The 12,132-nt window shown below is 45.3% G+C and overlaps 1 protein-coding gene across 1 annotated transcript in view; it reads right to left on the bottom strand.

The window, feature by feature from the left end:
- Positions 1-424: 424 nt before the first annotated feature.
- LOC121301149 (microtubule-associated protein 1B-like) overlaps positions 425-12,132 on the bottom strand; it is a 31,243-nt gene continuing 19,535 nt past the window's right edge. Inside the window, exons 6-9 of the mRNA XM_041230286.1 lie at positions 8,275-8,984; positions 7,684-7,948; positions 697-834; positions 425-530 (exon numbers count right to left, since the gene is read on the bottom strand). Coding sequence (XP_041086220.1) covers positions 425-530; positions 697-834; positions 7,684-7,948; positions 8,275-8,984 — 1,219 coding nt within the window. The remainder of the gene's footprint in view (positions 531-696; positions 835-7,683; positions 7,949-8,274; positions 8,985-12,132) is intronic.

Below are 12,132 nucleotides of genomic sequence, written 5' to 3'. Positions count from 1 at the left end.
GATGAGCAGTAAGGGCTTGGATATTAACTGCTGTCACACAGAAAGTGGGTTCCGAAGGCTTTATTAGGAGAGCCCACAGTATCAGGAAGGGTACAGAGCAAAACAAGCTGATGCAGCTTTCAGACAGTTACCCATCTCCCCAACGCTTCCCTCTCCCACTCTCTTCATTCCTCCCCCTGCCCAAAGGTCAGTGTGGACATGGCAACCCGAATAGTCCAAATGCAAAGGCAGCACAGACCTGTCATTTTAAAGGTGTGGTGGTGACGTTTAAAACACAGCATAACAAATACAAGTCCTACAGTAACTAGCTTGTTGAAAACGAACAGGGTTGCTCTTGTAGCAGGGAGCGGCTCGGATCATGTGCAGAGCAGTGGGGACGACACAGACAACCAGAAACTGTGTGAAGTAGCCTTATACAGTACCTTCAGTTTAGATAGCCCTTCCTATAAGGGCAATGGCAGACCCTAAACCTGGCTGCCATGCTCCTCTGGGACCAGTTGGCTCCTGGCTGCTGCGGAGCTTTAGGGCACCTGCTGACAGGGAGAGGGGAGAGCTTGTGGGGTGTGTGTGTGCTCCACTGAGCTGTTAATGAGAGTGCAGGCAAGACTAGACTGGTGCGAACAGGAGGCCAAGGCCCACTGCACACTCAGAGAGGAGCCCGTGACTCATGTAACCTTTCAGTTCACAGTGACTCACCGTGGCAGAGAAGGGGGGCCCACGTGGAGAGAGCCCAGAGAACGGCTCCTTCTGCAGGGACCCGCGCTGTCTGCGATGATTCTGAGCATGCCCACGCGTAGAGGCGACAGGAAGCAGGTGGCACAGTGCAGACTGCACCTGCAAAGAGGGGTGTGGACATGTTGATCGTGCAACACTGGGATGGACACTTGCCTAGATTCCGATCATGTTCAGTGTTTTGTGAGTTGTTTTTTTTAATTTGTTTGTGTAATGATCCAGCACTGCACCAGCAATATGGGTAATCAGGGCTTTTCATAACTAGTTATAGAGGATAAATATACATTTTAAATACTACTACTAATAATAATAATAATAATAATAATAATAATAATAAATAATAATAATGCACTTATATGGCACCTTGTATAATAATAATTATTTAATACATTTATGTTAATAAATATAATACATTTATATAGTGCCTTTCATCATGATCCTAAGGCACTTCACAATGTAAATAGTAAAACAGTAGGAGCTGATGTTTCAGGCTGGGGTGTTTGCATAGAAGCCAGTGTCAGTGCACAATATTGCAACATGGAACACAGGCAAAAATGAAATGCGGTTTAGGATAGTTTTAAGATTTTTTTTGTTTGTTTGTTTTTTTAATGAAGTGAAAAAAAGAAATGATACTGCCCTAAATCCCCCCCCCCCCCCTACCACTACTCTCCAAACAGCATGACCTTCTAGGCCAGGCTTGTGGTTCTTTATCTGTACACTGGGAAGGTTCGGAGATGTTTCTTATTGCTGAGATGTAACCACAGGCCCTGTTTGCCACTCTGCTCTCATGACAAGACATTTACTGTTTTGATTTTACGAAGGTCACAGGCTGATGCTAAACACACTTTCTATAATCACAGACATCTTTACTCTTAAATGACAATGTGCAGAAAAGATTGCTAATGTTTTTAAAACTGTAAGATTTCTCAATATCTTATGCACAGATACTGGTATGGCAACTTTGTAGCATTAATATCCATAACATTAAAATACTCAATAGTAGAATTTGTAGAAATACTAAAAGTCCTGAATGCATTCCTTCAACAAACATTTTGACTAGAAGTTTTCTCAAATGACATTGAAAAAAACGTTTAGTGGCAGTATAAATGCATATACAGAATAAATCAGGCGTACGCAGATTAGGGTGTCCCCTGTTAAATCTGCAACACACATCAAAATTATATGAATTGGTTCCTCTTTGCTTGAAAAAAGTTTGCACCTGTAAGAAAGTGAGAGATACCCGACTCCTTGGACACCCTGTATAGTGCTCTAATGCTGGTAGTGGTTTGTGGAAAAATTCTCACTGAATTAGAATGACTTGTAATCTCTTGCTTAACTGTTGAGACGAGCCTGGGGTTCATGCTCGGTGCCAGAATTTTAAAATGACTCACTGAGGTTTAGGGTGGGAGTCTTGCAGCACAGACTTAGTAAAAGTGAACCTGAGCTGAGCTTTCTGATGAAAGGAGGCTTTAAGCTGACCCTGGGGGAGTCCTACAGCAAGCTCACCTGGCGATCAACAAACCCACCAGCCTGTTTATATGAAGCTGACATTTGGGAAAGCAGTGACATCTGAAGTTACCAGAAACATTTCTGAAACTGGAATTCACCGTTAAACCTGGATAACCTGTCCAGCTTCAGCCTTGTCAGCACATTGTGGGTACAGCACGGCCCCAGGACTGTACCCAGCAGAGCCGTGGGAGCTGTCGCCAACACATTATAACTCTGTTGGCATGCTTACAGGACACGCTGCATGATTGAGCGAGTGTACTGGCATTCCTTCAGCAACAACACTTATAATGTTGCTGAGTGTAGCTCTCGCACTCAGTGTCAGTGACAAAAAATTGTAAACGTTTAAACCACAACAGAAGCTATATAAACAGATTAAACAAGTTCAAAAGAGCTTTTCAGCTGTTTTTTAGATTTCATGACTTGTTCTGTAAGTGTTCATATTGTGTGCCTGACAGAGCAAAGTGTGCACGAGAAATACACTGTCAGCTTGATTGGAGGAGGCCACCTAACACTTAGGAACATACCTTCTAAAACCCTCAGTACCACAGGTTCCCCGTTCTCAGCATCTCCAGAGCCACAGGAAGTGGAGTTTCTATTGAAAAGGCTGCCTTGTTTCCAAGGGAAACCTTGAGGCTTTAAGCACACCTTTCAGTTTTTATATAAAATAATCTCTGTAATAATTCATGAAGTGACGTTTTATTGATAAAAAAAACAAATCTACCTGGTAAAATATAAAAAAAAAAGATGATAGCAATAATAATTGTGTTTTTGCAATTTACCGGGCCTGCTTTTAAGGATATACTACAAAACCAGGTGTGCCTCACCAGTTAATAAGGTCAGGACCCGTCGCACGTCTCTCTGACAGCAAGACAAAGGAGACCAGCACAGCCAGGCAGTCCAGGTGACAGCATAGTTCAGAGACCAATAAAACAATGCTCTAGCGCTCTGAAAGCACAACAGTGTTGTGTGCACACACTGCAAAGCTTGCGGAACGCGCCACTGCTGGAAGTGCCCACAGACCGGGCCCAGTACAGTAGTGTTGGAGGTGGTATGGAATGTGTGTATGTGTCCCCGCTAGTGTTACTACCTATTCACTGGTCTTATCATCATGTTCAGGGCTGGAGGACACTTTTGTTATCACTGACAGGTAAAGAAAGGCCTTTGTTTTCTATGTAAATTTACAAGCTCATGGAAGATTTTTTTTTTTTCTTCTGCAATCTGCCTCCTTCCCGCTCGTCGGCAGCGGCAGGCCTGGTAATGAAGCGTGCCTTCCCTCCCTGGCTCCCTCCCTTTCACCCTGCTCCTCCCTCCTCCCATTCTCCCCTCTCCTCCCTCCCTCCCGTCCCCAGGCTTGTACTTTGTGATACAGTCTTTTTAGATTTGCATAATGGATAATGTCAGTCTAACAGCCCTGACGTTTATAAAGATTTTTTTTTTTTTGCTCCAGTGAAAAGTTTGCAGTTAAATGTTTCAGAATCTGAAATACTGTAACAAGCTTTCAGTGTGTAGACCTTTTTTGTTTGTTTTGTTTTGCTTGTTTTATAACTTTAAAAAAAAAAAATAATAATCCTATTCAATGCAGACTTTGTAAAGTTTAGTAAATCTGTCACTTTAACCATGATTTGTACCTTTCTATTTATTTGATGTTAAATCTCATTATAATAAGATAGACAATCTAAGAGCAGATTAGTAGGTTGGAACACACATACACAAACACACACACACACTGGTGCAGAGTAGACACGAATTGTCTTGTTATGTGTTTGCTTACAGAATAGTGACTGCTTTTAAAAATGTTCTTGTATGGCAGGATCTTTTGGTTGTTTGTTTGCTTCTGTTAATCTTTTGAATGACTTGTTAGATTGATTTAAAATGTGTGCATGCCTTGATAATCTACACAACTGCAGATTGTTAAGTGTTCTCCACAACACCCATCCACAGGCTACAGTTACACCTGGTAGCATAATTGCTTTGGAGGACACGCTGTCGTGATGTACTCTGCCAGGCAAGCGTCCCTCTAGTTACTAATCTTGTGAGCACCTCAGACTCAAGTATGTATGCATTCTGCACATTCCATGCATCACAAAAGGATTGCAAACAAAAGTAGGCTAATCCGTTTCTATGCAAAAATAATCTGATATCTTTGAATAGCAGAAAGAAGCAGTGCGGTACCCTGCGTTATAAATAACCTGTGCCATTGTTAGCGAGTAGATTTGTACTCCACACTAGAGCCATTCAATTCAGTGCCCACTGCTACCCAGCATTCCTTTCTGTTCCAGTTTGCTGTAAATTAATGGTACTCAATAGAGACCTTATTGACACCAATGTCTGTGTTATTTTTGTGTTCTGTACATGATCTGCAGCAGCTGCTTTTCCAGGCAATCACTGATGAAGGCATCAATCAACTGAAACCGGTTTGATCAAACCACAGCCAGATATTCATTGAGCATTTTATGGCACTACTAGGTATCCCCCCCCTGGATTGCATCAACCACCTAATTCTATCCCCGGATAACCTGGGATAGGATGATTCCCTAGTAAAATCCCAAAAAGTCAAGCTTTGGCCCACCCTGACTGGCTATTCGTAGTCAAATCAGCCTCCTAGTTTCTTCTGGTAATTGACTGTCTTTTAAAGCACCCTGTATGTGTGGATCCATATCCCATTAGCACATCAATGTCAACCTGTTGAACTGCCCTACAATGATGAGCACTGATCATGATGTGTCAGTGCTGGTGTATATGTAAACAACACGGCTGTTAACATAGAGACAGGCGCCTTTCCCCTATCCCAGCCTGCCTCTCGTGAAGCTTCCTGCAGACAGCGTGAACAGGAATGGATCGATGGCTTTTCACTTTGATCAGTTTGAGTTTCTAGATAGGCGGTGCGCCTAACAAGAGCTGGTCCTCCCTCAACACACTAGGCTTTCACGGAAACAATCACCAGTAGCTGGTGCTCACTTTCAAAGTCAAGGCAGACCCAGTTAATGGGTTATGTAATACACATTGTCTTACCTAGCACAATACCGTTCCTCAATGCATTTCAGCTGGGGAGGGTTTTCTGCTATTGTCACTTGGGGTGGGGAAGCCCGTTCATCCAGCCAGCAGATCTTTTTTTGAAGTCAATGTAAATATAAATGCAAATAATATGTGAACAGCAACAAACTAGCAAGAAATCACTCGAAATAATATCGGAACTGCTTCTTCCTGCAACTTACTTATTTCTGACTAATTAGTCTTGTAAGACCCTCGTATTGTTGCCTTTGGTTTCCTGTTGTAATGTACTTTGTGTGCAATGTGTATGAAAGGATGTAGTAGGGTGACACTTACTGTACAATCAAAGTGAAGACAGTCTTTTACTGTAAAGACAGGGTCAGTTGTATCAACTATATTGGACTAGCACAGCATCTGTGTGTAACTGCTCTGCATGGATCTGAGGCAGCTGGAACGTCTGTGTAGGGTTCCTTTTAATATGACTGCAAGAGATTTGCATGTGGGCCTTCTGGCATTCTCCTGGGTCTCCCGCGTTCTCTTGAAACCCCTTTAGTGTGCACCGTGCAGCTGCCAGCAATGCTTCAATCAGAACCAAGGTGATAAAGCTGTCATCGCATTTTATAAAAGCACAAAATGCACAATGTTCTCCCAAAGTACCCTTCTGTGCAGATCGGTAGGTCTCTGAAGTAGCCGTTTAATTGCAATTGCTTGTTTTTGGACAGATTTACTAAAGTGATTCTGCATGCACATAATGCACAGAGCATAAGGGGTTAATACTATCCAGCCTTCCCTCCTCTTCAGCAGCTCAATGAAACTATCTGATATAAACCTGGACACAGCAGGCAGTGTTTGTACAGTAGGTCTCCCGTGTGTGCTATTGTATGTGCAGCAGGTGGGCTGTAGAGAAGGGGTGGGGGCTGTGTCACTATGAGGCATCAGAGCATTGATATCTGTACAGGATCTGTGCATTTCCCTGTTACATCAGCAGTGTGGAGGTGGGCTTGTGCTGATGGTAAGAAGAGTAGGGGGGTTGTGGGTTTTCCGATAGTCATGACGTTCTACTTTTTGTATTGCTCACTGGAAGAATTCAAATGTTTGTGACAACAAATGCCAGTGCTGCCTGCATCATTAATATTCAAGAGAGTAGCTCAGTGGTGAGGGTGCTAGGCTGCAGTGTGGAAGGTACTGGGTTTGAGTAGCTCAGTGGTGAGGGTGCTAGGCTGCAGTGTGGAAGGTACTGGGTTTGAGTAGCTCAGTGGTTAGGGTGCTAGGCTGCAGTGTGGAAGGTACTGGGTTTGAGTAGCTCAGTGGTTAGGGTGCTAGGCTGGAGTGTGGAAGTTACTGGGTTTGAGTAGCTCAGTGGTGAGGGTGCTGGGCTGCAGTGTGGAAGGTACTGGGTTTGAGTAGCTCAGTGGTGAGGGTGCTGGGCTGCAGTGTGGAAGGTACTGGGTTTGAGTAGCTCAGTGGTGAGGGTGCTAGGCTGCAGTGTGGAAGGTACTGGGTTTGAGTAGCTCAGTGGTGAGGGTGCTAGGCTGCAGTGTGGAAGGTACTGGGTTTGAGTAGCTCAGTGGTGAGGGTGCTGGGCTGCAGTGTGGAAGGTACTGGGTTTGAGTAGCTCAGTGGTGAGGGTGCTGGGCTGCAGTGTGGAAGGAATTGGGTTTGAGTAGCTCAGTGGTTAGGGTGCTGGGCTGCAGTGTGGAAGGTACTGGGTTTGAGTAGCTCAGTGGTGAGGGTGCTGGGCTGCAGTGTGGAAGGACTTGGGTTTGAGTAGCTCAGTGGTTAGGGTGCTGGGCTGCAGTGGGGAAGGTCATGGGTTTGAGTAGCTCAGTGGTTAGGGTGCTGGGCTGCAGTGTGGAAGGTCACGGGTTTGAGTAGCTCAGTGGTTAGTGTGCTGGGCTGCAGTCACTGAACTTTGTATAAAGTTGTCTCACTGTATGGATGAGCAACCCTTTAATTAGTGTGACACATAGCAATTATCTTGCTCGATAATGATGCCTGAAGAAATGTTCTTCTTTATAATGTTCCCTGTGATTAGTCGAAGATCACCCTGCCTATGCATCATCTACATAGTGTAACCAATCAAGCAGCTCAGTTACATTCACTGAAACTAGGGCTTTTTTTTACCAGCATTGTGCACGCCTGAATAGATTAATCTGCAGAGCTTTGAAGGAAAGAGACAAGCAAGGGTGTTAAAAGGCTGCAGATGTCTGTGACAAGCGCGTTTCCGTGGTAACAACAAAGGCCCTACCACTTGTGCAGAGTGAAGTGGAATTCTCCTCTTTCATGTCTTGTACGTGAGTCAGAACCAGACGCACGCTACGCTGCGTGTGTTGGGGAGAGGAGGTGGAGGCTGGTGACGAACTGACGTAGAGTTTCTGATTTGCATATTTTGTAAGTGGCTAGCTCGCTATGGGCAACAAAGCATTAAACTTCCGCTTGTGTCGTAATTACGCTGTGATGACTACAAAGAGATCCTCCGAGGGCATACCATCAGAGTCAGTACTAGCGAGGGAGAGGAGATCCTCCGAGGGGATACCATCAGAGTCAGTACTAGCGAGGGAGAGGAGATCCTCCGAGGGGATACCATCAGAGTCAGTACTAGCGAGGGAGAGGAGATCCTCCGAGGGGATACCATCAGAGTCAGTACTAGCGAGGGAGAGGAGATCCTCCGAGGGGATACCATCAGAGTCAGTACTAGCGAGGGAGAGGGGATCCTCTGAGGGGATACCATCAGAGTCAGTACTAGCGAGGGGAGGGGATCCTCTGAGGGGATACCATCAGAGTCAGTACTAGCGAGGGAGAGGGGATCCTCCGAGGGGATACCATCAGAGTCAGTACTAGCGAGGGAGAGGAGATCCTCCGAGGGGATACCATCAGAGTCAGTACTAGCGAGGGAGAGGAGATCCTCCGAGGGGATACCATCAGAGTCAGTACTAGCGAGGGAGAGAGGAGATCCTCTGAGGGGATACCATCAGAGTCAGTACTAGCGAGGGAGGAGGAGGGGATACCATCAGAGATCCTCCGAGATACCATCAGGGATACCATCAGAGTCAGTACTAGCGAGGGAGAGGAGATCCTCCGAGGGCATACCATCAGAGTCAGTACTAGCGAGGGAGAGGAGATCCTCCGAGGGGATACCATCAGAGTCAGTACTAGCGAGGGAGAGGAGATCCTCCGAGGGGATACCATCAGAGTCAGTACTAGCGAGGGAGAGGAGATCCTCCGAGGGGATACCATCAGAGTCAGTACTAGCGAGGGAGAGGAGATCCTCCGAGGGCATACCATCAGAGTCAGTACTAGCGAGGGAGAGGAGATCCTCCGAGGGGATACCATCAGAGTCAGTACTAGCGAGGGAGAGGAGATCCTCCGAGGGGATACCATCAGAGTCAGTACTAGCGAGGGAGAGGAGATCCTCCGAGGGGATACCATCAGAGTCAGTACTAGCGAGGGAGAGGAGATCCTCCGAGGGCATACCATCAGAGTCAGTACTAGCGAGGGAGAGGAGATCCTCCGAGGGCATACCATCAGAGTCAGTACTAGCGAGGGAGAGGAGATCCTCCGAGGGGATACCATCAGAGTCAGTACTAGCGAGGGAGAGGAGATCCTCCGAGGGGATACCATCAGAGTCAGTACTAGCGAGGGAGAGGAGATCCTCCGAGGGGATACCATCAGAGTCAGTACTAGCGAGGGAGAGGGGATCCTCTGAGGGGATACCATCAGAGTCAGTACTAGCGAGGGAGAGGAGGGATCCTCTGAGGGGATAGGGGATACCATCAGAGTCAGTACTAGCGAGGGAGAGGGTTGTGATCCGAGAGGTGCACTACATCCTGCATACTCTAGCATGGGCTGCTATTGTATGACAAGTGCTTTGATCTTTGGTCCTGATTTTGTAAAAAATTAAATTAATAAATAAAATAGACTTAGATCGAGTTAAATAGAGTTAGATCGCAGTGAAATGAATCATTGGGATTTGGAGGCAGGTTGCTCTGCTATGCTGTGCCTGTATTGTGAAGTGCGCAGCGTCCTGCACATTGTGGGAGATACAGATTTGCAATTCCATGAAGCAAAGCTGAGTTCACCCAAAGTGCAGAGAAAACATAAGAGACATGGGTCAAGTGTACATATTGACACATAAAATCCCTTTTATAAATCACGTTTTAATACAAAAAAGAAAACGATACACAATGAATCCCGTTACACCTACAACGCGGAATGGAATCTTCTGAAACCTGGCGCTTTCATTGGCTGAGAGCTTCATGATTTTATAATATAGTATTCTTTTCACTTTACTGAGCAAATAAGTAAATAAATAAATGATAGCAGCTGCAGTGACAAGGTTCTGTAGTTCTGTACAGTAGGTACGTGTATCCACTTGAGAATGTGCAGTCCAGGGGCCTGCCTGCCTGCCTGCCTGCCTGCCTGCCAGAACAGAAGGGGATGCTCTGTGAGTGGGTGTATTGTTCTGTTCTCTTACACAGTCTGCTGTTTGCTGCAGCCGCTCATCTCACCGTCGTGCGTAAGGAGGATCTTGTAGTGCGTGACGGTAAGGGGGGGGTGTTGTCACGGTGACGGGGTGGGGGGGGATTACCCTGCGAGTGGGCGGAAGAACAAGGAGAGAGAGAAAGATCCAGAAACTCCACACTGTACAGGAGAGGCGTGTTGGTTGGGCTTGTGAAACGTGTCTTTGTGCTGATTTTTTATCAGTGGGGAACGACCGCAGGAGTGACATTTAATTTAAGGGTAGCATTGTTTTCATTCCGTGTCAGGTTGGCTAGTGTGGTAGACCTGTGTGTAGGTGGTCCATGTCACATAACCAGCATGTAATTCAGAACTGTAATATGTTTTTTTTTTATATGTGTTTTTTTGTCCACTCAAGCATGTGAACATTCAGATTTATACCAAGAAGGTCTATGCATTTTATATTTGGCAGACTCATAATTTTTTACAGGTCAACTTCTCCAGTTTTACACAGACTGTCAGACTGTCATACTCCTCCAGGATAGTGATGTTGGAGATGGGACTGGAGCCTCTTGTTCTCTCTGCCTGTCTCAAGGCCAGTTCAATCTCAGAGTCCCTGGAGTGATCTGCCTGCAGCAGATAGGCTGTATTGGAATAGCTGGGTACAGCAAATTCCTGCACTGTGCTGCGTCACACCCAGCTTGAGTGCTACTTCCTGCTGGAACTCCCAGTCTCTTAACCCTTTCAGTGCATGAGCCCCAGTGAACACACCTTACCCTCGATCAGCATGTTTATATGCACACTCTACTTGGATTCAGTTCCCTATTTGAGGAATCGATTCCCAAAGCCTCTATATGTGCTCCATGCTTTCAGCGGAAGTACCAAACTCTCAATTATAGTTTCTTTAGAGCAGAGGGGCACTTAATGTTTTAATGGAGTTGGAAATTGACTCTCTGTCATGCAAAAACAGTACGGGGGAGTCAAATACTGGTAGTTCAACTGCATGATAATAAGGGGAGCAGTGAAGGTGTTGGTGCTAATTAAAGGACTGCACCTGTCATATCAGGAACCTGATGCAAGGACTCTTAAGTAGGGCTATTTGGTGCTGGGTGGCAGTGGTCAAGTATTTTCTATTCTGATCGCATTCCTTTCAAAGTCTGAATCTTTGAATATCCTTCCTATCCCCTTCGTACACCAGGAAAGCCCAAGCTGAAGTGTGTATTGAAAGCTGCATGTTTCCACTGAACCCACTGGCAGGTTCCTTCTCTGCCCTTATTTGGTCTTCCTGTAGTTTCTTCTTCCTGAAGTAGGCTGCAGACACTGTGTGTGGCAACATACTGCCTTGGAGTTATACTACACAGTACAGTGCCTATCAAATCTGAATTGTGCTATGCATCATAATGAGAAACATGCTGAATGCAACTTCAGTGCCACAGTGCTGTCTGCTTTTATTGCAGATAAAGAAAGCACCAATGACAATGCAGATTCTCAGGAAGGCATTGGTACAGATTACAAGTCGTTCGTTACAATCACTAACATGAATGAGGGCTTCTTTCCTGCTAAGTGGTTCTGCATAGTCAGAGGCAACTGGATCTTCACAAATTAGCAGATAAAGTGCCTCCTTGAATTGAAAGCTTGTGCCTTCCCCTAATCTCAGGCAAAGAGGTTTATACACCACAACCCCTGTGTTTTAGTCCTAGAATCTTGTTGCCAGTTTGTGTCCTACAATCAGTTTTACTGTCTTCTGTGCAGTAGATCCTGTTGGCTAATAGGTGTTTCTACAATAAAACAGAGCTGGTATTGTGAACATAGGTTTATGAGGCTGCAACCGTATAAATTTTATATGCAAACTGACTTTTAAAACCGTTTTAGGGGCACTGGCTTGATTTCATTGACACTCTCTGCATGACCTTTGACTCTTACATTGCTTTCAACCAGGCAAACCTTTCACCAATTACAATTCACCTTCTCATCTGCTAGGTATTTAATACCAGTACACTTTTACACACCGACCACATACTTTACCAGACTGCAGCAAATTCAGATTCAAACACCCCCCTGTGATCAACACATTTGGAATGAAGCTTCTGGGCTCTGAATCTCTTCCTTTCAGCCTGTCTGGTTTTTTGGCACAGGGCAGGTGTGTATTTCACGGACACTTGTGATGGCTGTCAGTGAATGGCTAGCTATAGCGAGTTAGCAAGCTTTCCCTTTCCAGATATCTGTGTGATGAGTTTTCTTCTGTGTGCCTGCTAATTGAAAAAGTTTCAGTGATCTAATCCATTTCCACAAAGCCTTCCTAGAAACCCAGCTGCCTGTCAAAAGATGATGCAAGAATCCTACTTTTTAAAATTATATTTCCTAATTCTGTTGAATGACATTTTTTTTATGTTGGATGCCAGGCCGTGTTGAAGGGGTGGGGAAAATGTACATCTCCAGGAG

The sequence above is a fragment of the Polyodon spathula genome, chromosome 27 (assembly GCF_017654505.1).
Source record: "Polyodon spathula isolate WHYD16114869_AA chromosome 27, ASM1765450v1, whole genome shotgun sequence".
Taxonomy (NCBI): Eukaryota; Metazoa; Chordata; class Actinopteri; order Acipenseriformes; family Polyodontidae; genus Polyodon; species Polyodon spathula.
Note: the sequence above shows the minus strand (reverse complement) of the source record. Positions and strands in the feature narration are given on the sequence as shown.